The sequence below is a fragment of the Trachypithecus francoisi genome, unplaced genomic scaffold (genome assembly GCF_009764315.1).
Source record: "Trachypithecus francoisi isolate TF-2019V2 unplaced genomic scaffold, Tfra_2.0 Lachesis_group0, whole genome shotgun sequence".
NCBI classification, from domain to species: Eukaryota; Metazoa; Chordata; class Mammalia; order Primates; family Cercopithecidae; genus Trachypithecus; species Trachypithecus francoisi.
In genome coordinates, this window is record NW_022681453.1 from 54,174,616 (window position 1) to 54,200,029 (window position 25,414).

A 25,414-nucleotide genomic window follows, 5' to 3' on the forward strand; every position below is an offset into this window, starting at 1 on the left:
GTCATAGCTCACCGCAGCCTCAACTTCCCTGGCTGAAGCAATTCTCCCACCTCAGCCTCTCAAGTAGCTGGGACTACAGATGTACATCACCACAGCTGGCTAATTTTTAATTTTTGTAAAGATGGGGTCTCATTATGTTGCCTGGGCTGGTCTCTAACTCCTGGGATCAAATGATTCTCCCACCTTGGCCTCCCAAAGTGTTGGGATTACAGGCATGAGCCACTGCACAGGGCCCTATTTACTTTCTTTCTTTTTTTGGCGGGGGGATGGAATCTCTGTCACCCAGGCTAGAGTGCAGTGGCACAATCTCGGCTTATTGCAACCTTTGCCTCCCGGGTTCAAGTGATCCTCCTGCCTCAGCCTCCTGAGTAGCTGGGACTATAGGCCCGCACCACCACGTCTGCTTAATTTTTGTATTTTTTGTAAAGATGGGGTTTCGCTGTGTTGCACAGGCTGGTCTTGAACTCATGGGCTCAAGCAGTCCGCCTACCTTGGCCTCCCAAAGTGCTGGGATTACAGGCGTGAGCCACTGCACCCAGTCCCTATTTGTTTTCTTGATGGTACTTGGAGCAAATGTGCCCAGATAGGTCAAGATGATAACTACAATCTGCAGGCAGAGACAGGGAGTTGATTGTCGATCTTTGCCTAAATTGAAAATAAGAAATCATTCATTTCATCAAATCACCCAAAGCGTGTCTTTTGGGAAAACCCCAAGGTTCCGCTGAGCCCCAGAGTTCAAACTGATCAATTATCTTGAAGGATTTTGGTAGGAGTGACGGATACTGAGCCCACATCTTGACCTCTGTGATACCCTGGCTCCCCCTTGCAGTAGGTGAGAAGGAAGTGGGAAGAGACATGGAGGAGGAAAATATGTTTGTTTGTTTTGTTTTTTGAGACGGAGTTTCACTCTGTCACCAGGCTGGAGTGCAGTGGCACAGTCTCTGTTCACTGGAACCTCTGCCTCCTGGGTTCAAGTGGTGCTCCTGCCTCAGCCTCCTGAGTAGCTGGCACTACAGCTGTGCACCACCACACCCAGCTAATTTTCTGTATTTTTTTTTTTTTTTTTTGAGATGGAGTCTCGCTCTGTCGCCCAGGCTGGAGTGCAGCGGCCAGATCTCAGCTTACTGCAAGCTCCGCCTCCCGGGTTTACGCCATTCTCCTGCCTCAGCCTCTCGAGTAGCTGGGACTACAGGCGCCCGCCACCTCGCCCAGCTAGTTTTTTTTTTGTATTTTTTAGTAGAGACGGGGTTTCACCGTGTTAGCCAGGATGGTCTTGATCTCCTGACCTCGTGATCTGCCCGTCTCGGCCTCCCAAAGGATTACAGGCTTGAGCCACTGTGCCCGGCCATTTTTTGTATTTTTTTTTTTTTTAAGGCGGAGTCTCGCTCTGTCGCCCAGACTGGAGTGCAGTGGCCGCATCTCAGCTCACTGCAAGCTCCGCCTCCCGGGTTTACGCCATTCTCCTGCCTCAGCCTCCCGAGTAGCTGGGACTACAGGCGCCTGCCACCTCGCCCGGCTAGTTTTTGTATTTTTAGTAGAGACGGGGTTTCACCGTGTTAGCCAGGATGGTCTCGATCTCCTGACCTCGTGATCCGCCCATCTCGGCCTCCCAAAGTGCTGGGATTACAGGCTTGAGCCACCGCGCCCGGCCCATTTTTTGTATTTTTAGTAGAGACAGGGTTTCACCATGTTGACCAGGATGGTCTTGATCTCTTGACCACCTGCCGTGACCTCCCAAAGTGCTGGGATTACAGGCATTAGCCACCGCGCCTGGCTGAGGAGGAAAATATGTGAGCAGAGGAGCCATGGACAGGCTATGAGCACCTCAGCAAAGGAGTCTCGAAGCTAGAATTCAGATAAAAGGGTTTTGAGCAGCTGAAATAACTGTCACAAAGTCTTAGCTGTAGGAGAGGCCACTGGCTATCAGTCAGAATCTGTTTACTTACTCTACACACAGTTTCACCAGCCTTGGTAAAATACCAAGTACTGCATGTGTCACAGCCTGACCTTTGTGCTTTATAAACATCAGCTCTTTTTACCTGGACAAGGAACAGACCATTATTGCTCTTTTTACATTTGAGAAAGCTCAGAGAAGTGAGGCACGGTTCATCTGAGGTCAGATCTTGAGTAGTGCTGGAGCCAGCGCTTGAGCCGAATTCTGTCTGATACTAATAAAGGAGATGGGGCAGCTGGCGGTAGACCCGCTGCCAGCATCAGGGCAGGACATAGAAGACCCTATGTCAGATACAGTGCCGCTTCTTGGACCTGCAACGACACAGCTTGACAGGACCAGAGGTGGTGCCTTTTGCTTGAGAAAGCAGGCATATTAGCCTCAGTAGAAAAGCAACAAAAAGGCCAAGGCAGGCAGATCACCTGAGGTCAGGAGTTTGAGACCAGCCTGGCCAACACGGCGAAACCCCATCTCTACTAAAAATATAAAAATCAGCTGGGCATAGTCTCAGGCGCCTGTAATCCCAGCTACTCGGGAGGCTGAGGTAGGAGAATCACTTGACCCTGGGAGGCGGAGGTTGCAGTGAGCCGAGATCATGCCATTGCCAACAGTCTGGGTGACAGAGAGAGACTCCGTCTCAAAAATAAAAACAAACAAAACAGAACAAAAAAGAAAAGAAAAAGAAAGCTTCTGGAAGGATTTCCATAGGAAATGGTTTGTTTTTTAGCTAAGTCCTGGCACTTGATCTGGCCTCAGATGAGCTGTGCCTCAGGTTTGGAAACAAGATTATGTAGAAGCCCCAAGCCCCATCCATCACCATCACCCAACAAGTATCCCATCTTGTTCATCTACTCTCCTGCCCCATCTCCCTCCCCTCCCTTAGCCATTATTTTAAAACATTTTTATATGAAAAAATTACAAACATACAAAAGCCAAGAGCATAATGACCCTCCATGTCCCCATCAGCTGGCTTCAGTAATGATCCACCCATGGCCAACTTCTGATTACTTTGTATTGAATCCAGGGAGATTTTCATACCCTTGATGGCAGGAGAATTCCTTCTCATTCTCCTCTCTCTGCCCTTGGACATAAAATGGGGGCCTTTAAAGATTGTGGTTGTGAGTTTCACCTACCACAGATAACTACCCCAGGCATGAGGAGCCCATCAGATTAGATCCCAGAGGAGGGGAGGGTTGGGTAGGGAGAGATGGAGAGTAATGGCTGCTGGGTCCTGTCTGATTTTCCAGACCAGAGTCCATTCATTTTCCCCAAGACCACAGGGATAAATAAACCCAATTAGTATCCCTCATATGTTGCAGGAGCAGGCCTCAGGGATTCCCCCAAACTGAGAGGCCTGGGGGAGCCTCCTGAGCAAACCCCAGGCATTAAGTCAGATAGGAAACTCATGACTTGTGTGAGGCAAGCTCTGACCTCAGACTCACTGGGCACAAAAGGACCCTGTGTGCAGTGAGAGCCCTGCCCTGTGGCCAGGCATGGCAGCAGGATGGAATTCAAGTTAGTCTGGAGCAGTGGTTCCCAGAGTGTGGGGCCCACACCCGCCGTGGTGCACAGAACCTGGGTATTAGCACAAATATAGATCATGTGTAGAAGAACTAGGGACGTCATGGATATTACTGTTTAACACAAGGCTGAATACATAACACTGGAGTTAAAGTTGGTTGAAAGAAAACCGTCAAGTGACTCATAGTGAGGTGGCACAGACATGGCCAAAAACTTGGAGACTGGATGAACATAACTGCAGTCTGAGGGATGCAGGCCAAGGGTACTGAGCTGAGGCCAAGAGAAGGCAGGGCAAGGGTGGAGGTGGCCATCACAGAGTAGCCTTTCTGCAAGACAGGCGCCCTGTGCTGGCCAGCAGAGGCATGCATTAGTCCAGGTCCTTGGTGGGAGGCAGACACCAAGACAGGATAGGATTTCATCAACAAGATAGGATTTCATTAGAACAAATACTTGCAAGAAAATGGAGAGGGAGCCGGGCAAGGCTGGGAGAGCCTTGGGACCACAGTGCGCCATTTCCGAGGAAGGCTGGGTGAGCACTTGCTGTCCTGCCTTCAGTCTAAGGCAGACTCTCCAGGGTGTCTGTTGGCCATCACAGTCCTGTCTGCCTTGTGTACCCTCTGCACACAGTGCCTGGGGAACAGCCCCTGGGAAGCATGGTCGGGATGCAGATGCAGGGATTGACTGGAGCCAGTCACAGCCAGGCCCGCAGACAGCCAAGCTCCCAGCAGCTGGGGATCTCCAGCTCGCACTCTCCTGGCTGCTAGACTCACACAGCAGCAGGGCGAAGATCCCAGGAATGAGGCTGAGGGCAGCCCCTTGACAGGCTCCAGACCTTTTCTCGGGTGATTTCATTTTATCAGCTATCTGTGTGGGTTAATTGTTTAACCAGGCTGATTTTATTTTCAGTCTCATGAAGTAAATTTTTGTTTTTTGAGACCAAGTCTCGCTCTGTTGCCCAGGCTAGAGTGCAGTGGTATGATCTCGGCTCACTGCAACCTCTGCCTCCCAGGTTTAAGCGATTCTTGTGCCTCAGCCTCCCGAGTAGCTGGGACTACAGGCATGCGCCACCACGCCCGGCTAATTTTTGTATTTTTTAGTAGAGACAGGGTTTTACCATGTTGGCCAGACTGGTCTCGAACTCCTGACCTCAGGTGATCCACCTGCCTCAGCCTCCCAAAGCACTGGGATTACAGGTGTGAGCCACTGTGCCCGGCCAAAGTAATTTTTTTTTTTTTTGAGATGGAGTCTCGCTCTGTCGCCCAGGCTGGAGTGCAATGGCACATCTCAGCTCACGGCAACCTCTGCCTCCCTGGTTCAAGCAATTCTCCTCCTTAGCCTCCCAAGTAGCTGGGATTACAGGCATCTGCCATCATGCCAGGCTAATTTTTGTATTTTTGTAGAGATGGGGTTTCACCATGTTGGCCAGACTGGTCTTGAACTCCTAACCTCAGGTGATCCACCTGCCTCGGCCTCCCAAAGTGCTGGGATTACAAGCCTGAGGCACCGTGCCCAGCCCAAAATAAATTTTTTAATAGCCAAAGTTCCAGATGAATCACTCCTTTCCTGATGTTGTAAGCCACAAATACCTGAAGCAGATAGATTTATCCAGTAATCTTGGAGTCAAGCCCAGGTTCCTTTGGAAGGGTCAGGTCCCCAATTACTCAGAAGCTGTCCTTGCCATGGGGCTCCCTGGGTATTTCCAGATGATGATGTTTGAAGCCTCCGGCCTCTGGCCGAGTCCTGCTTCTGTGCGGACGAGCCACCATGGCTCACTTCACCCACAGTCTGTGCCTCTGCTCACCCAGGAGACCCCCCGACCAGATGGCCTCGTTAGTCTTCAGATTAATCTTCACATGGGGCCTAGTGAAGAAATTTCCCCCTCTTTAACCTCATGTTTAAGTGACCCTAAACTACTTATCAAACATTCTGTCTTGTGAATCTTGTTCACTCACTAAGGGATTAAGGGCACAGGCACAGCCGAACGTGGTGGCTCACACCTATAATCCCAGCACTTTGAGAGGCCGAGGCAAGTGGATCACTTGAGGTCAGGAGTTCAAGACCAGCCTGGCCAACATGGTGAAACCCTATCTCTAATAAAAATACAAAAATTAGCCGGCATCATGGCACATGCCTGTAGTCCCAGCTACTTGGGAGGCTGAGGCAGGAGAATCGCTTGAACCCAGGAGGTGGAGTTTGCAGTGAGCTGAGATAGTGCTACTGCACTCCAGCCTGGGCAACAGAGTGAGATTCTGTAAAAAAAAAAAAAAGAGCATAGACACTGGAACCACTGACTGTGTGCACTTGGAAAAGTTACTTAACCTCTCCATGCCTCATTTCACCATCTGCAAAGAGGCAATGAAAATGGTGCAGTGGTACCTTATCTCCTGATTGGCATGAGGATTAGATGAGTTAATGCACTGAAAGGATTTTTTTTTTGAGACAGGGTCTCATTCTGTTTCCTAGGCTGGAGTGCAGTGGTGTGATCATGGCTCACTATAGCCTTGACCTCTTGGGCACAAGTGATCCTCAGCCTCCCAAGTAGCAGGGACCACAGGTGTACGCCACCATACCTGGCTATTTTAAAAAAAATTTTTGTAGGGCCAGGCACGGTGGCTCACGCCTGTAATCCCAGCACTTTGGGAGGCCAAGACGGGTGGATCACGAGGTCAGGAGATCAAGACCATCCTGGCTAACATGGTGAAACCCCGTCTCTACTAAAAATACAAAAAATTAGCCAGGCGTGGTGGTGGGCACCTGTAGTCCCAGCTACTCGGGAGGCTGAGGCAGGAGAATGGCATGAACCTGGGAGGCGGAGCTTGCAGTGAGCCGAGATCGCACCACTACACTCCAGCCTGGGCGGCACAGTGAGACTCCGTCTCAAAAAAAAAAAAAAGAAAAAAAAATCTTTTATAGAAACGGGATCTTGTCATGTTGCCCAAGCTGATCTCAAACTCCTGGGCTGAAGCAATCCTCCTGCCTCAGCCTCCCAAAGTGCTGGGATTATAGATGTGAAGTATTTAGAACAGTGCCTGGCATGATGTTTGCTAATTCGTGTACCTAGATGTTAACTTACTACAGCCCCGGGCCCTTCTACTGGCCTACCTCTGCATGGGCTGGTTCCACTGCCCCATATCTGTTTATTGAAAACGTTTCTCCGTCTTTCAAGCCCAGGTCAGGTACCCCTTCCTCTGTGAATCCTCCTCATCTCCCAGCCTGTTAAGGTCTCTCCTCCCTCTGACCTTGCTTTCCTGTGGGATATATCCTCGGAGGACGGTTATTGCATCCCTTCCACGGTGGAGGTTTCTGGAAGCCAGGCTTGGTAGCTAGTTCACCTCTGTGTCTTTTTCTGCTCTTTGAGTAGGAGGTGAGATAGTGCAGGGCCTAGAAGTCAAACGGATTTCTGTCTGAATTTTGGCTATACCGTCTACTGGCTGGGTGGTCCTGAGCACTGCATCCACCTCCGGTGCCTTTGTGTCTCCACTTGTCAACTGGGATGATAAATAGGCCCCAAGTCGTAGGGGAGTCAGAGGCTTATCCTGAGGTGATGCTTGAGGAGTGTGTTGGCCGGCACATGGTGGGTGTCAGGAAGTGGCAGCAACAAGTGTTTGGGGAGTGAACAGGAGACTGGCATGGTTGGAGGACTAGACCAGGATCCCTCCTGTGTTCCTCCCCCAGGCTGCATCCTGACCCGCAATCCCTCCTTTCCAGGGTCCTCTCCAGCCAGAGCCCACCAACAGGACTTTCTCCAGCCTCCTGAAGAAGATGCCCCTCATTCCTTGAGAACCAACCTCCCCACTTCTGATTCAAAGGTAAATCCACCCCTCAGCTGCAGCCCCCAAGCCATGTCTCCCAGTGTGTAGTTCCCTCTCTAAAATGCAATTTCTCTACCCCTTAAGACCAATTTAAGGGTGGGGAGGAGAAGGGAAATTGCCATCAAATTACCCCAAGCTGCTAAGACTGTAAGTAGAGGAGGTCAATAATAGTGGAGAGAGGGAGGGAGGGCACTTCAGTGAGTACACTTCTTGTTTTTTAATTTATTATTATTTTTGAGACAGAGTCTCACTGTGCTGCCCAGGCTGGAGTGTGGTGGCATGATCTCGGGTCACTGCAACCTCCACTTCTAGGGTTCAAGTGATTCTCCTGCCTCAGCCTCCCAAGTAGCTGGGATTACAGGTGCATGTCACCACGCTCAGCTAATTTTAGTAGATTTCTCTACTAAAAAATTGTATTTTTAGTAGAGAAGGGTTCTCACCATGTTGGCCAGGCTGGTCTCGAACTCCTGACCTCAGGTGATCCACCCGCCTCAGCCTCCCAAAGTGCTTGGATTACAGATGTAAGCCACCACACCTAGCCATTATTTTATTTTATTTTTGACCTGTGGTCCCAGCTACTTGGGAGGCTGAGGCGGGAGGGTGGCTTCACCCCAGGAGGCAGAAGTTGCAGTGAGCCATGATCCTCCCACCACACTCCACCCTGGGTGATAGAGTGAGACCCTGTCTCAAAAGAAAAAAAAAAAAAAATTATGACCATATTGGTATGAAGATAAATAAAATCCAAGCTGGATTAAAAATGAGGACATTTCTTTGACTCTAAAAGTTCATTTATTTTCTTCTGATTTTAAAATAAATTAAAATGTTTTGATGACCCCTAAAAGTATTGTGAGTCTGAGACCCTTTGCATCCAGTGCCTGGGGGAGAAGCTAGCTTTGCATGAGTGTGGTTAATGAAGCTCTTCCATGTCCCAGGTGTGGCGTCACATGCCTGTAGTCCTGGCTACTCGGGAGGCTGAGGATCGCTTGAGCCAAGGAGTTGGAGACCAGCCTAGGCAACATAGGGAGGCCCCATCTCTAAATTAATAAATAGATCAGTCTTCTATGAAGGATAATCCCAACACTTTGGGAGGTTTGGGAGGTTGGGATGGGAGGATCACTTGAGCCCAGGAGTTTGAGACCAACCTGGGCAACAGTGTGAGATCCTGTCTCTACAAAAAAGTTTTTTTTTTTTTGAGGAGTCTTGCTTTGTCACCCAAGCTGGAGTGCAGTGGCACGATCTTAGTCACTGCAACCTCTGCCTCCCAGGTTCAAGCTATTCTCCTGCCTCATCCTCCCGAGTAGCTGGGATTACGTGCACATGCCAGCACGTTTGGCTAATTTTTTTGTAATTTTAGTGGAGACAGGGTTTTGCCATGTTGGCCAGGGTAGTCTCGAACTCCTGGTCTCATGTGATTCGCCCACCTCAGCATCCCAAAGTGCTGAGATTACAGGCATGAGCCACCGTGCCCGGCCAAAAAGTTTTTTTGAGACAGAGTCTCCCTCTGTTGCCCAGGCTGTCTCAGCTCACTGAAACCTCTGGTTCCCCAGTTTAAGCGATTCTCCTGCTTCAGCCTCCCGAGTATCTGGGATTATAGGTGTGTGCCACCATGCCTGGCTAATTTTTGCATTTTTAATAGAGAACAGGGTTTCACCATGTTGCCCAGGCTGGTCTTGAACTCCTGGCCTCAGATGATCCGCCTGCCTTTGCCTCCCACAATGGCGAGATTACAAGAGTGAACCACTGTGCCTGGACTCTACAAAAAGTTAAAAAATTAGGCATGGTGGCACACACCTATAGTCCCACCTACTTGGGGACACTGAGATGAAAGGATTCCTTGAGCCTGGGAGGTTGAGGCTGTGGTGAGCTGACATCATGCTACTGCACTCCAGCCTTGGTGTCAAAGTGAGACCCTGTCTCAAAAAGAAATCAAAACTATGTGTGTGGCATGATACCAGTTTTGTTAAATAAATCCTAATGTATCTAATAGGCCGGAAATACACCAACTTTAATAGCAGTTAAATGGATAATGGGGTTATGGATACTAATTTTCAAAAACTGTTGAGAGCATATGCAACTTTAAAAAATTTAAATTTAGGCCGGGCACGGTGGCTCGTGCCTGTAATCCCAGCACTTTGGGAGGTGGAGTCGGGTGGATCACGAGGTCAGGAGATGGAGAGCATCCTGGCTAACATGGTGAAACCCCATCTCTACTAAAAAAAATAGAAAAAATTAGTCGGACGTGGTGGCGGGCACCTGTAGTCCCAGCTACTCAGGAGGCTGAGGCAGGAGAATGGCTTGAACCCCGGAGGTGGAGCTTGCAGTGAGCCGAGATTGCACCACTGCACTCCAGCCTGTGCAAGACTCTGTCTCAAAAAAAAAAAATTTTTTTTAAAATTTCCGTACATCTGTTTTAAAGAGAGAAGTTATTAAAAAGGGAAGCAGAACTTCTCTTTATAGGCTTATGTACACATGCAGTCTCTGGAATTCTGTTTAGAGCAGGTTTGTCTTGCTTGCCCATGGGTTGTGTGCAGCCCAGGATGGCTTTGAATGTGGCCCAACACAAATTCGTAAAGTTTCTTAAAACATTATGAGTTTTTTTGCAATTTTTTTTTTTAAAGCTCATCAGCTGGTCGGGTGCGGTGGCTCAAGCCTGTAATCCCAGCACTTTGGGAGGCCGAGACGGGCGGATCACGAGGTCAGGAGATCGAGACCATCCTGGCTAACACCGCGAAACCCCGTCTCTACTAAAAATACAAAAAAAATTAGCCGGGCGAGGTGGCGGGCGCCTGTGGTCCCAGCTACTCAGGAGGCTGAGGTGGGAGAATGGCGTGAACCCGGGAGGCGGAGGTTGCAGTGAGCTGAGATCCGGTCACTGCACTCCAGCCTGGGCGACAGAGCAAGACTCCGTCTCAAGGGAAAAAAAAAAAAAGCTCATCAGCTATCATTAGTATTAGTGTATTTTATGTGTGGCCCAAGACAATTCTTCCAGCATGGTCTAGGCAAGCCAAAAATTGGACACCCCTGGTTTGGTTATATGAACCTGTATCTTACTTCCCAGGAGTCTGGAACCCCATTATCCATGCTGTGTATTGGACCAAGGGTGCTGAGCTCGGCCACTGACCAGCTGTGTGACCTCACTTCAGCTGTTTTAGTTCCTCAGTGCTCACTTTTGTAAACTGAAATAAAGGAAACATCAACCATGTGCCAGGAATACTCACATCTTAGTCTTCAAAATTACTCTTCAGGGTACTATTGTTACCTTCATTTTTGCTGATGGAAAAAATTGAGGCTCAGAGAGGTTAAGTAGCTCACCCAAGGTCACAGAGCAAGATACAGATGGAGCTGGGATTTGACCTTGGGTCTCTCCATGTCCTTTTTACAGTTTCCGTTGGATAAGATGATCCCCTCACCCCTTCAGCTCTGTTGTTCCAAGGTCCCTTGAGGTAGCAGAGAAAACAAGATTCCATAGTAATCTCCATCTCTTCTCTCTGGGTGTCCAGGACTTCAGCACCTCCATTCCTAAGCAGGAAAAACTTTTGAGCTTGGCTGGAGACAGCCTTTTCTGGAGTGAGGCAGACGTGGTCCAGGCAACTGATTACTTCAATCAAAACCACAAAATCAGCCAGGGGACCTTTGCTGACGTCTACAGAGGGCACAGGCACGGGACGCCATTCGTCTTCAAGAAGCTCAGAGAGGTGAGCGCTTCTTGGTTTCTAGTTGGGGTGGAGGCTGCAGGGGTGGGGCGGGATCTTCATGCTCTGATTTCTTTCTCCACAGACAGCCTGTTCAAGTCCAGGGTCAATTGAAAGATTCTTCCAGGCAGAGCTGCAGATTTGTCTTAGGTAAGCCTCCCCTTTGGAAAATTCTGTGTTTAGTAATGATGATAGCTAACCTTTATATAGTGCTTCCTGTGTGCCAGGCATGTCATTTAGTCCTTACAAGAACCCTATAAATGTAGCTGCTATTATCACATTATTTTACAGATGGGTAAATTGAGGCACAGAGGGGTTAAATGTCTCATCCAAGGTCACACAGCTAATGAGCGGCAGAGCCAGGATTTGGATCTACCTGGTTTGGCTCCAGAGTCCATTCTTCTCCTGTGTAGCAATTCTATGTCTAGATTAGAATTATAAAGGAACCTTGGCTTACTCCAACTCCTTCCTTCCATATGGGAATAAATCTGCTTCTCTCCTTTTTTTTTCTTTCTTTGTTTTGTTTTGTTTTTTTTTTTGAGACAGAGTCTTGCTCTGTCTCCCAGGCTGGAGTGCAGTGGCGTGATCTCAGCTCACTGCAACCTCTGCCTACCACGTGCAGGTGACTCTCGAGCCTTAACCTCTCAAGTAGCTGGGATTATAGGCATGCACCACCACACCTGGCTAATTTTTGTATTTTTAGTAGAGACAGGGTTTTGCCATGTTGGCCAGGATGGTCTCAAACTCCTGACCTCAGGTGATCTTTCCACTCTGGTCTCCACTCTGGATTACAGGTGTGAGCCACCATGCCTGGCTTTTTTTTTCTTTTTTAAGAGATACGGTCTTGCTCTATTGCCTAGGCTAGAATGGCCTTGGAATGATCGTAGATCACTGCAGCTTTGAACTCCTGGGCTTGCAATCCTCCCACCTCAGCCTCTGAGAAGCTGGGACTATAGGTGTGCACCCAGTTCATTTTTTGCTTCTTCTTCTTTTTTTTTTTTTAGAGATGGGGTCTTGCTATGTTGACCAGGCTGGTGGGCTCAAGTGATCCCCCTGCCTCGACCTCCCAAAATGCTGGGATTATAGGTGTGAGCCTCTGTGCCCGGCCATGTGTGTGCTTTTTTTTAAAAAAAAATATTTTTCATCTGAAACACTTGTGCCTTATATTGTAGGGTATTTTAAGAAATAAAGAAAATTGAGTATCTGTTCATTCTGGAACCAGTGTTAAAAAATAAAGAAAATTAGCTGGGCGCAGTGGCTTATGCCTATAATCACAGCACTTTGGGAGGCTGAGGCGGGCAGATCACCTGAGGTCGGGAGTTTGAGACCAGCCTGACCAACATGGAGAAACCCCATCTCTACTAAAAGTACAAAATTACCTGGGCATGGTGGTGGGCATCTGTAATCCCAGCTACTAGGGAGGCCGAGGCAGGAGAATTGCTTGAACCTGGGAGGCGGAGGTTGTGGTGAGCCGAGATCGCACCATTGCACTCCAGCCTGGGCAACAAGAGCGAAACTCCATCTCAAAAAAAATAAAAATAAAAATAAAAATAAATACAAAATAAATAAATAGATAAATAAATAAAATTTTAAAAAATAATAAAGAAAATTGACCAGGTATGGTGGTTCATACCTGTAATCCCAGAACTTTGATGCCGAGGCAAGAGGATTGCTTGAGCCAAGGAGTTTGAGACCAGCTTGGGCAACATAACGATATCCTGTCTCAACTGAAAAAAATATATATATAAAAACATTTTTTTGGCTGGGCATGGTGGCTCACACCTATAATCCCAGCACTTTGGGAGGCTGAGGTGAGTGGGTCACTTAAGCCCAGGAGTTCGAGATCAGCCTGGGCAACATGGCAAAACCCCATCTCTACAAAAAATACAAAAATTAGCTGGGTGTGGTGGTGCATGCCTGCAGTCCCAACTACTCGGGAGGCTGAGGTGGGAGGATCACTTGAGCCCAGGAGGCAGAGTTCGCAGTAAGCCGAGATTACGACACTACATTCCAGCCTGAGCAACAAAGTGAGTCTCTGTCTCAAAAATAAATAAAGGTCGGGCATGGTGGCTCACACCTGTAATGCCAGCACTTTGGGAGGCCGAGGTGGGCAGATCAGTTGAGGTCAGTTTGAGACCAGCCTGGCCAACATGGCAAAACCTCATGTCTATCATACGAATGTCAGCCTGGCGTGTAGGCACGCACCTGTAGTCCCAGCTACTCAGGAGGCTGAGGAATGAGAATCACTTGAGCCCAGGAAGTGGAGGTTGCAGTGAGCCCAGATCGCACCACTGCACTCCAGCCTGGGCAACAGAGTGAGACTCTGTCTCAAAAAAAAAAAAAAAAAAAAATTAATTATTTAAACAGTAAAAATTTAAACATAAAGAAAATTATAAATAAGAAAACAAACTATTTTTCACAGCACCTATAAATAAGCAGTACTGTTTTAATATTTTGATATATTTTCTTTTTTAATTGTTAAAACTTTTTTTGTAGAGACAGGATCTTGCTATGTTGCCTAGGCTGGTTTTGAACTCCCTGGCTCAAGTTATCCTCCTGCTTTGGCCTCTGAAGTGTTGGGATTTTAGATGTGAGCCATTGTGCCGGGCCCATATTTCGATATGTTTTCTTTAATGCTTTCTCTATACATACATGTATATGAATACTCACATGTGTACATACATACACACACATAGATACACACACACACATCTAATAAAAACTAGAAGTATGATTCCCTTTCCAATTTGGCTTAGTGTTTTCACGGAGTCGGCAGTCACTCCTTCATTCATCAATTCAGAAAATGTGAGTAGTCAAGCCCTTTTCTAGGCTCTAGGGAGTGTAGGCCAGAAGCACACAGAGCCCCTGCCTTGGGGAAGTTTATGGTCCAGTGGGGAGACATGTAAATAACTCTAATGAGTATGCAAAAGCGAGTAATAGGTTGGCTTGCGGGAAGCAGAGAAGGGCGGAGAGATATGGCAGGAGGCCATTTACAATAGTCTGAATCAGAGCCTGACCCAATCCGAGTGACCCAAGGCAGAGGAGAGGGGAATGAAGGGACATTTTAAAAGTTATTTGTGGCAGTGAATGGTGACTGATATGGGAGATAAGAAGGTTTCTAGGAAACTGGGTGGGTGGTGATGTGCCTTTCTGGGATAATAAATATGGGTGAAGAAGCAGGTTTGGGACTTGTTGAGGCTAGGATGATGTTGACCTGAGCATCAGGATGCAAGCTGACATTCAGGTCTGGAACTTAGGATGGGGCTGGCGATAAGAGATTTGGGAATGTTCCCTATAGCAATGGGAGGTTCTTGGAGGAACAACATGCTAAACAAGATAAGGAGTCCAGCTGGCAGAAAGAGGAAGGCAAAGGAGGGGGGTCTTAGTGAAAAGGGCCAAGAAAGAGTGGTGAGAGACGTAGGAGGAGAGTCAGGAGGGAATGGTGACTGAGAACCAGCAGAAGAGGATTTCAGGAAAGAACCCAGTCCTAGAGTCAGGCAGATGTGGGATCTGGTCCTGGCTTTACTGCTTGCTAGTTTCTGACCTTGGGCAAGTCCCTTAACCTCTCAGTCTCTGTTTCTGGAGATGGGGCAGTTGAGGTGTTGTCATGTGCTGCAGAGCAGTAAAGCAGGGTGAGGACCGCCACACTCCTTGAAGGCAGGCAGTTTTCATCTTTCCACTCTGGGGCCAGGCCCTTAGGGGTCAGAGCATGTGGTACCTGGGAGGTTACTGGTTGGAGGAGGAGAAGGCAGAAGAGGGGTGGGACATGAGGAAGTAGATCATTCTTTCCGTCTGACTCCTCACCCCTGCACTGATGCCCGATTCCAGATGCTGCCACCCCAATGTCTTACCTGTGCTGGGCTTCTGTGCTGCAAGACAGTTTCACAGCTTCATCTACCCCTACATGGCAAATGGTTCCCTACAGGACAGACTGCAGGGTCAGGTAAGGGACTGGGTCATGGTCAGAGAATGGGACCAGGCTGCACCCAGCCGTGGGGTCAAGGGTTAAGGACTTACAGAAGTTCAGAGGGGAGAGGGGCCATCTAGGTGAGACCAGGGAGACTTCAAGGAGAGAAGTGGGGCCAGGATACATAAAATCTGGTTAAGTGCTCACTTTGGCAGCATGTGTACCAAAATTGGAACAATACAGAGAAGATCAGCATGGCTCCTGAATGAGGATGATAAAATATGAAAAGGAAAAAGAAAAGCACAAAAAGATCTGATTAAAAATCTTCAGGAGGCCGGGCGCGGTGGCTCAAGCCTGTAATCCCAGCACTTTGGGAGGCCGAGACGGGCGGATCACGAGGTCAGGAGATCGAGACCATCCTGGCTAATATGGTGAAACCCCGTCTCTACTAAAAAATACAAAAAACTAGCCGGGCGATGAGGCGGGCGCCTGTAGTCCCAGCTACTCGGGAGGCTGAGACAGGAGAATGGCGTGAACCCGGGAAGCGGAGCTTGCAGTGAGCTGAGAGCCGGCCACTGCACTCCAGCCTGGGCGGCAGAGCAAGACTCCGTCTCAAAAAAAAAAAAAAAAAAAAAAAAAAAAAAAAAAATCTTCAGGAAAAATCTATAAAAAAATTTGATGAGAGGCATTTCATTCAAATCAAGAGCATGACAAAGGTATCTCACAGAACGAACTTCGTCCATCATGGTTCTGGAGGTGTTAGCCAATGCAGTAGGACAGAAAAAGAATTAAGAGGTAAAGAGTATGGAAAAGTGGAGGTGAATTTTTGTTACAAAATGTTCTTCTAATATACCTATTTGCTTGTGTGTTTATGGAATATCTCTGGAAAGATACACAAGAAGCTGGTTCACTGGCTACTGCTAGGGAGGAGAACTAGGTGATTGGGGCCCAGGATAAGAAGCAATCTTACTATTAGAGTATTACATCATGTGAAGGCAATCCTTAATAAAAATTACAGTGTTTTAAAACAGGCCTCTGCTTATCGTATCCTCAAATAGAGGTGAAAGAGTTATTCCATAACAGAATTATTGCTTCCCATGGCAGGGACCAGACAAAGCAGTTATTCTTGGCATACTAATGATCATTAGCTTTTCTGGGCACTCACTGTGTGCAGATTGCTTTGATAAGGGTTTTGCACAGGTCATCTCCTCCAGGCCGTGCCACAACCAAAGCACTTTCTTCTCCCATTTTTCTTTCTTTTTTTTTGAGACGGAGTCTCGCTCTGTCACCCAAGCTGGAGTGCACTGGCCAGATCTCAGCTCACTGCAAGCTCTGCCTCCTGGGTTCACGCCATTCTTCTGCCTCAGCCTCCCGAGTAGCTGGGACTACAGGCGCCCGCCACCTCGCCCGGCTAGTTTTTTGTATTTTTTAGTAGAGACGGGGTTTCACCGTGTTAGCCAGGATGGTCTCGATCTCCTGACCTTGTGATCCGCCCGCCTCGGCCTCCCAAAGTGCTGGGATTACAGGCTTGAGCCACCGCGCCCGGCCTCTTCTCCCATTTTTCAAAAGAGGAATCTCTGACACATAGAGACAAAGTGAGTTGCCCAAGGGAACATAGGAGACAAGTGTCAGGCCAGAGGTTACACTGGGTTCATCTGGCTCTAGGTTTCAGAGTTTTTTAGAAGAAATTAGCAGGGGCTGTCCAGGCCAGTTCTTAGTGGATGTGGGTCCTACTCCAGGGCTTCAAAAATAGGTGATGAGGCTGGGCACAGTGGCTCACTCTTATAATCCCAGCACTTTGGGAAGCTGAGGCAGGTGGATCACTTGAGGTCAGAAGTTTGAGACCAGCCTGACCAATATGGTGAAACCCTGTCTCTACTAAAAATATAAGAATTAGTCAGGCATAGTGGTATGTGCCTGTGTACCAGCTACTCAGGCGGCTGAGACAGGAGAATCATTTGAACCCGGGAGGCAGAGGTTGCAGTGAGCTGAGATTGTGCCCCTGCACTCCAGCCTGGGTAACAAAGTGAGACTCTGTCTCAAAAAAAAAAAAAAAAAAAAAAAAAAGTGATGGTTTAGCCTGGTAGAGTCAGTGTTAGAACAACAGTGGGAGCAAATGAGAGGCTTTAGCCCACCCCACAATCCCCATCAGCCCTGGTGAAGTTTCCCTTAATACAGATAAAATCAGCGTAAGGCCCAGGTGCTTAACTCTCAAACACAAGCTCCCTAGCTCCTCTCCCAACCAGCCTCTTTTAGAGAGAAATTCCAGAGCAGCCACTATAATAGACATGATGAAAATAGCCGCTGATTGAGCACCTACTGTGTGGCAGGTGCTATGCTAGGGGCATACCATATATTTCCTTGAATCCTTACAGCAACCCTAAAACATAGTGATTAACATTTCCATTTTATACCCAAGGAAACTGAAGCTCAGAGACGTTAAGTGTCTTTTTCCAAAATTACATAGCTGGTGCATGTCTGAACTGGGAGTTACCTCTAGATCTGTCTGATGTCAAAACCCATAGTATAGGGTGAGGCACATGGCTCATGCCTGTAATACCAGCACTTTGGGAGAGCGAGGTGGGTGGATCGCTTGAGCCCAGGAGTTCGAGACTAGCGTGGACATGGCCACATTTCCTATATCCACGAAAAATACAAAAATTAGCTAGGAGTAGTGGCACGTGCCTGTGATCCCAGCTACTTGGGAGTCTGAGGCGGGAGAGTCACTTGAACCTGAGATTTTAAGGCCACAGTGAGCTATGATGCTGTACTCCAGCCTGGGTGACAGAGCAAGACCCTGTCTCAAAAGAAGCAAACAAACAAACAAACAAAAACAACGAAAAAACTCACAGTATCATGCTGAGCCCTCTGGCAGAGGACATGAAGGGCAGGAGGAGGGTCAGGAGCTGGGGACCCTGCCATCAGGACTTTTTTTTTTTTTTTTTTGAGACAGAGTCTCGCTTTGTTGCCAGGCTGGAGTACAGTGGCACAATCTCAGCTCACTGCAAGCTCCGCCTCCTGGATTCACGTCATTCTCCTGCCTCAGCCTCACAAGTAGTTTGGACTACAGGCACCTGCCACCATGCCCAGATAATTTTTTGTATTTTTAGTAGAGACGGGGTTTTACTGTGTTAGCCAGGATGGTCTCGATCTCCTGACGTCGTGATCTGCCCGCCTCGGCCTCCCAAAGTGCTGGGATTACAGGCGTGAGCCACTGTGCCCGGCCACCATCAAGACTTTAAAAAGGTACATTGTGACTGTTTGTCCTCCTGTTTTTCTTTCTCTTAGGGTGGCTCCGACCCCCTCCCCTGGCCCCAGCGTGTCAGCATCTGCTCAGGGCTGCTCTGTGCCATCGAGTACCTGCATGGTCTAGAGATCATCCACAGCAATGTCAAGAGGTGAGAGAGGTGGGCTGGACCTTGCTGGGGCCTGGGCTGCAAGGGTAGAACTGGCACCTATTCCAGGCTCACCTCTCTGCTGCCACTCACCCCTGTCCTGTTTGTTTTTCTCTTCCCACCTCCTCTCCTCTGCCCTCCCCTGGATGTCTTTTTCTCTGTTATGCCCTCAAAAATCAGTGTTTCTGGGCTGTGCTCTAATTACTCTCAGCATGAATTCCCTACCTGTCACATTTGTCTTTTGGAGCTGCTGTTTTCCCAAGAAGCCCTCCACACCTTGCTGCATCTCACTGTCCACTCAGCAGCTGGCCTGGACCCCATCCTTGAACTTTGGGCCATGTCTGCCAACCCCCTGGGATTTCGAGCTCCTCGTTCAGTGTCTTCTCTGAGACCTGTTCCTTCCTTGTGTAGCTGTTGGTGTTAGCATCTTGTCTGGAAGGCTCCTGCAGCTTAGGCCTGCACCCCTGCATCTCAGTGCCATGCATACAAGAGGGAGAGGTCCCCATCTAGGCACGGTTAGGATAGGGAGGGATTCCGAAGATACCAGAAAATCTGGCAGAACTGGCTTCAGAGACACAGAACTCATATTTCTCCAAAGTTCTCTTTCCATTTGACTTGTGGAAGTCCTTTCCTCTTTTCTCTCCCCCATTTTTTTTTTTTTGTGTTTTGAGACAGAGTTTCACTCTTGTCACCCAGTCTGGAGTGCAGTGGTGTGATCTCAGCTCACTGCAACCTCCACCTCCCTGGTTCAAGTGATTCTCCTGCCTTAGCCTCCCGAGTAGCTGGGATTACAGGTGCTCGCCACCACATCCAGTTAATTTTTGTATTTTTAGTAGATAGGCTTTCACTATATTGACCAGACTGGTCTCAAACTCCTGACTTCAGGTGATCTACCCGCCTTGGTCTCCCAAAGTGCTGGGATTACAGGTGTGAGCCACCGCCCCTAGCCCTCTGCCCCAATTTTTATTTAATTGCAACAGTAATTGTAATAGCAGTCAAGGAAATGAGAGGGTGAGAGAGGTCACCACTGACCTACCCCATGACTCATCAGCTGGCCTCTAGGTTTTGTTTCTTTTTTCAGTTCCTGCCCACACAAATCCTTAGTCTGTAGGTTGCACCTGGGTACCAATTCACATCCTGTTTTTTACCCCTTCATTTAAATATAGTAAACATTTCGCTACATTGTATACCATCATGTTTTTTAGTGTCTTGTTAATCTTCCCTTGAAGGAATTTGCCCATAATTTACTTAACCACTCCTTGCACACATGATAAAAACATTTTCAAAAATGTTTTTGGCCAGGTGCAGTGGCTCGTGCCTGTAATCCCAGCACTTTGGGCGGCTGAGGCAGGCAGATCACAAGGTCAGGAGATTGAGACAATCCTGGCTAACATGGTGAACTGCTGTCTCTACTAAAAATACAAAAAAAAAATTTTTTTTTTTTTTGAGACAGAGTCTCGCTCTGTTGTCCAGGCTGGAGTGCAGTGGCGCAATTTCTGCTCACTGCAAGCTCTGCCTCCCAGGTTCACGCCGTTCTCCTGCCTCAGCCTCCCGTGTAGCTGGGACGGCAGACACCTGCCACCATTCCCGGCTAATTTTTTGTATTTTTAGTACAAATACTGCCTTGGCCTCCCAAAGTGCTGGGATTACAGGCATGAGTCACCACGCCTGGCCAAAAAAAATTTTTTTTGAGACAGGGTCTTGCTCTTTTGCCCAGGCTGGAGTACAGTGGTACAATCTCTGCTCACCGCAGCTTCCCATCTCAGCCTCCCAAGTAGCTGGGACTACAGGCATGCACCACTATGCCCAACTAAATTTCTTTGTTTTAGTAGAGATGAGGTCTTGCCATGCTGCCCACGCTGGTCTCAAACTCCTGGGCTCAGGCGATCCTCCTGTCTCGGCCTCACGAAGTATTGGGATTACAGGCACGAGTCACTGCACCTGGCCTGCACTAAATATTGGTACACATGTGGCTTAGCTTTTTCCCATTTTGGAGTATGTTCTCAGTGTTTGCTCCTGTGGGTTAGAAGACTGGGTCAAATGATTTTTTTTTTTTTTTTTTTTTTTTTTTTTTTTGGAGACAGTGTGTCACTGTGTTGCCCAGGCTGGAGTGCACTTCTGCCTCCGGGGTTCAAGCGATTCTCCTGCCTCAGCCTCCTGAGTAGCTGGGACTACAGGCGCCCACCACCACACCTGGCTAATTTTTGTATTTTTGGTAGAGATGGAGTTTCAGCATGTTGGCCAGGCTGGTCTTGAACTCCTGACCTCAGGTGATCTGCCCATCTCTGCCTCCCAAAGTGCTGGGATTACAGGCGTGAGCCACTGTGCCTGGCTAAGAGGGATTTTTTTTTTTTTTTTGAGACGGAGTCTCGCTCTGTCGCCCAGGCTGGAGTGCAGTGACCGGATCTCGGCTCACTGCAAGCTCCGCCTCCCGGGTTCACGCCATTCTCCTGCCTCAGCCTCCCGAGTAGCTGGGACTACAGGCGCCTGCCATCTCGCCCGGCTATTTTTTTGTATTTTTTAGTAGAGACGGGGTTTCACCGTGTAGGCCAGGATGGTCTCGATCTCCTGACCTCGTGATCCACCCGTCTCGGCCTCCCAAAGTGCTGGGATTACAGGCTTGAGCCACCGCACCCGGCCTTTTTTTTTTTTTTTTTTAACATGATCTGGGCAGGTTTAGTCACAAAGGATGCTGGCCACTTAGACCTGAGTCAGCCATGCCAGAGCTAGGGGTTGGAACAGTTGTGGAAGAGACTGAGTCTGCACAGCCTATAGGCTTGGCAAGCTGAGGCTGATCAGGGTTGGCATCTGTGGGAATTAGGGAGGCTGCACTTCTTTGCCCACATTCCTGGGGCAGCAAGACTAATTCTGAACTCCATCTCCATTTGCTGGAGGGAGTATGCTCCTGATGTCCTCTCTTCCCCAGTCAGGGCTGGCTCAGAAGCTCCATGCTGAGGGTCTTTAGAGACCTCAACTTGCAGGAGCTGATGTTGCTCTGCCACTAGATTGTCTCCCCAAAGGGTCTTCATGGCAACCTATTGTTATCCAGCTCAAAATGAGAAGGTTCTCTCCCCTTTCGTTTCCACAGCTCTAATGTCTTGCTGGACCAAAATCTCACCCCCAAGCTTGCTCACCCAATGGCTCACCTGTGTCCTGTCAACAAAAGGTCAAAATACACCGTGATGAAGACTCACCTGTTCCAGGCGTCAGTTGCGTATCTGCCAGAGGATTTCATCCGGGTGGGGCAGCTGACGAAGCGAGTGGACATCTTCAGCTGTGGAATAGTAAGAGCGTCCTTTTCTGCTGAGACTGGGGCCCGCCCTGATTTGTCCTTTCCATGGCGCCTTTGTAATCACAGGATACGGTAGAGGCACACAGACGGGTTCCATCAAAGTTCAGCAGGGGCTGTCAAACTGTGGCCCACAGGCCACTGTGGCCTGTGGCCTATTTTGTGTGGTCTGTGAGCTAAGAGTAGTTCTACATTTATAAAGGATTATATTTTTAAACCAAAGAATATGTGATAGAGACTGAACATGCCCCACAAAAGCTCACATATTTACTGTGTGGCCTATTACAGAAGAAATTTGCCAGCCCTTGAAGGAAAACCACTCATGAGTATCCAGGTTCTAGTAGGCTCCAGATATCCTCACCTGACTTCCCTAATTCCCGTCCAGCCATCCACCTGTCCATCCAGCTGTCTATTTGTCCTTATTTGTTCATCACTGTCCGATCATCCATCCACTTTTTAGCTGCCCATCCATTCAGTGACTGTTGACCCACCCAGCATCCCATCCTACCACCACCACCATCCTTGTCTGCTATTGTGTTGTGCCAGGCACTAGGAATATGAATGTAACGAAAACACAGGCCGTCCCCTCAGGAGCTCATGGTCTGCATGTAGCAGTCTACAAAGTATATTTCTATAGAACTCCAATTCCTTCGGATCTCTAGGATTGATGGGTTAAAAGGGTTTATGCCTTGACAGGCTTGGAAATATTGCATTAGGCAAAGTCAAGCAGGTTTCTTTACCACAAGATTAATTCAAGCTGGTAGGATGGTTATGAGCCTTTAATCTGGGACTTGTGAATTCACCAGAGAGGGGTATGCAGTGTTTTCCAAGCTTGTTTGACTGTGGAACCTTGTTTTCTCAGAATATCTGTCCTCATCAGTGTTCCATGGAACCCAGTCTGGGAAATGCTGCTGAGAAGAGTGACAGTCAGGTTGGCTTCAGCCATGTGCATACAGCTGCCCCGTGGGCCTCATCCTCTCTTCTTCTCTAGCCTTGAACTCTGTACTTCCTCTCTCTGACCACAGTCTCCTGTCTGTCTACCTCTGCCACTAGAACTGTGGCCCTGAGTCACCTCTGCCCTCAGCAAGAACCCCAGATTCTGTACTCCTGTGTCTCCCAGCAGGTTCCTCTGCCTCCCTCAGCCCCACTGCGAGTTGTTCGGTGAAGCTCAGCAGGGCTAGTCCAGGCTCCTGCTCGTTTAAGAACCAGGTGGATGGGCAGGGAGTGGTGGCATACGCCTGAAATCTCAGTACTTTGGGAGGCCGAGGTGGGCAGATCACCTGAGGTCAGGAGTTCAAGACCAACCTGGCCAACATGGTGAAACCCCGGCTCTACTAAAAATACAAAAATTAGACGAGTGTAGTGGCATGTGCCTCTCATCGCAGCTACTTGGGAGGCTGAGTCAGGAGAATCGCTTGAACCTGGGAGGCAGAGGTTGCAGTGAGCCGAGATCATACTGTTGTACTCCAGCCTGGGCAAAAGAGCAAGACTCTATCTAAAAAAAAAAAAAAGAAAAGAATCAGGGGGATGGAACCCCTAGGCCCAGCTCAGTTACTTTCAGCTGTGTGACCTACACCCAACACCTCTGTCTCTGGGCCTCAGTTATGCCTTCTGTAAGATGGGGCTAACGATATACATGGAGACGAATGGGATAATATATATAAGCAGGTGAGCATGGTACCCTGCACCCTGCACCTACCAAGAATATTATGATGACTGTGGTTATTGTTATTCCCACCTTTACACCCTCCTTCTGATATCTGTTTACTCTTGACCCTCTAACCAGTGTGTTAGTGTCACAGGTTACTTCCTCATCCATCTATTCACCCTCCCACCCATCCACCCACGCACCCACCCTCCCACCACTCACCCATCCACCTACCCACCTGTCCACCCTCCCTGCTACCGACCCACCCATCCACCCATCCATCCACCCATTTATCCACCTACCCACACATTCACCCATCCATCCATTCATCTACCACCCATCCATCCATCCATCCATTCATTGAATGCCCCCTGTCTCCTGCCACCGTTTTGCTCAGCCCTGCCTCTGGTTGACTGATAGGATTCTGAACTTTGATTTCTCCTGTGGGCAGCACAGTGCATTGCTCAGTGTTTTTTGGTGAGTGCTCAGTGACCTCTATAAAGGACTTGGCTCAGAGCCTGCCCTGTGAAAGGGGCACAGGAAATCTTTGTTTATTCATTTCCCCTTGTTCCGTCCCTTCCTGGCAGGGACCTGTCAGGAGTCCCTTTTCAATTGGCTCCTGTCCCACTTGCAGCAGTGATGCCCTCTGCTGCCCTCTTCTGGTCACTGCCAGTCTGTTTTAATCCTGGGTGGTTTCAAACCTTTATCCTTTTTCCTCCAGGCTTGGAGGGATTCTTGGCTATAAATGTGACCCTATTCTGACTTGCTTCGAGAGGTGCTGTGGGAGAGAGATTCCACACTAAGTGTGGGGTATTCACGCCTTTAATATTCACAACTGCTAGTCCCCATTTAACAGATGAGGACACTGAGGCTCAGGTTTTAGTTACTTGCCTAAAGATCACCTGAGCATGTAAGGAACAGAGTCAGAATTTGAACTCAGGCCTGACTGTAGAGCCCTTAACCATCATGGCATTGTCTCTACTGAGAAACTGTGTTCAAAGCAGGTTTCCTGTTTATGAAGACATATATCATGGTTTGCCAATTTTGTGGTGACTTACACGTATACAGGGCTGTGCTCCTTCTGCGAGTGGCTGCACTAATGAATAATGTTAGGAAAGGCCTATGAGTGAAACATGCTATGGATGCTGCAAGATTTGTTTGGAATAGATACCTGCCTGCATGCAGACTCCTTCCTTTCCTGAGACTCACACAGCAATGCCTGCTTGCCGTAGCTGAAGGATTTTCTTTTCTTTTCTTTTCTTTCTTTTTTTTGAGACGGAGTCTTTCACTGTTGCCCAGGCTGGAGTGCAGTGGTGCGATCTCAGCTCGCTGCAAGCTCTGCCTCCCGGGTGCACACCATTCTCCTGCCTCAGCCTCCCGAGTAGCTGGGACTACAGGCGTCCACCATCATGCCCAGCTAATTTTTTGTATTTTTAGTAGAGACAGGGTTTTACCATGTTAGCCAGGATGGTCTCGATTTACTGACCTCGTGATCCACCTGCCTCCGCCTCCCAAAGTGCTGGGATTACAGGCGTGAGCCACCACCTCCGGCCAGCTGAAGGATTTTTAAATGAAACAATCTTGGGCCAGGCGCGGTAGCTCAAGCCTGTAATCCCAGCACTTTGGGAGGCCGAGTCAGGCGGATCACGAGGTCAGCAGATCGAGACCATCCTGGCTAACACGGTGAAACCCCGTCTCTACTAAAAAATACAAAAAACTAAAAAAAAAAAAAAAAAATACAAAAAACTAGCCGGGCCAGGTGGCGGGCGCCTGTAGTCCCAGCTACTCGGGACGCTGAGGCAGGAGAATGGCGTGAACCCTGGAGGCGGAGCTTGCAGTGAGCCAAGATCCGGTCACTGCACTCCAACCTGGGAGACAGAGCGAGACTCCGTCTCAAAAAAAAAAAAAAGAAACAGTCTTTAAAAAATAGTGTGTATATACATGTGTGTATCTACCTTTATCTATCTATACCTATATATCTTATGGTAATACACATAAACACACATACACATGAATTTTTGAAAACCATCTTCTCTGCCTGGCTATCAATTAATTACAACCTTCCACTGGCAGCTTGGTGGCATCTTTAATTGGGGGAGGAGGTGTTTAGTGATATTCCCACGTTCCAGATTTTGGGCAGGTGTGTCTGCTGGCAATGGCAGAGCTGTGCCTCAAGCTCAGACTTTGCAACTGAGAAGA

General features: G+C 48.5%; 1 protein-coding gene and 1 non-coding gene across 3 annotated transcripts in view; both read left to right on the forward strand.

Annotated features, from left to right (window-relative positions):
- The window catches only part of IRAK2 (interleukin 1 receptor associated kinase 2), a 79,657-nt gene that overhangs the window by 36,595 nt on the left and 17,648 nt on the right, over nucleotides 1-25,414 (forward strand). For both annotated transcript variants that reach the window (XM_033210652.1, XM_033210651.1), the window contains 6 exons: nucleotides 7,181-7,281; nucleotides 10,785-10,979; nucleotides 11,062-11,126; nucleotides 14,805-14,919; nucleotides 18,172-18,281; nucleotides 21,367-21,562. In XM_033210652.1, the coding sequence (XP_033066543.1) occupies nucleotides 7,181-7,281; nucleotides 10,785-10,979; nucleotides 11,062-11,126; nucleotides 14,805-14,919; nucleotides 18,172-18,281; nucleotides 21,367-21,562 (782 nt within the window). The remainder of the gene's footprint in view (nucleotides 1-7,180; nucleotides 7,282-10,784; nucleotides 10,980-11,061; nucleotides 11,127-14,804; nucleotides 14,920-18,171; nucleotides 18,282-21,366; nucleotides 21,563-25,414) is intronic.
- On the forward strand, nucleotides 15,083-15,189 carry LOC117084618. Its single transcript, XR_004437545.1, has one exon. It is a non-coding gene; the product is annotated as a U6 spliceosomal RNA (small nuclear RNA).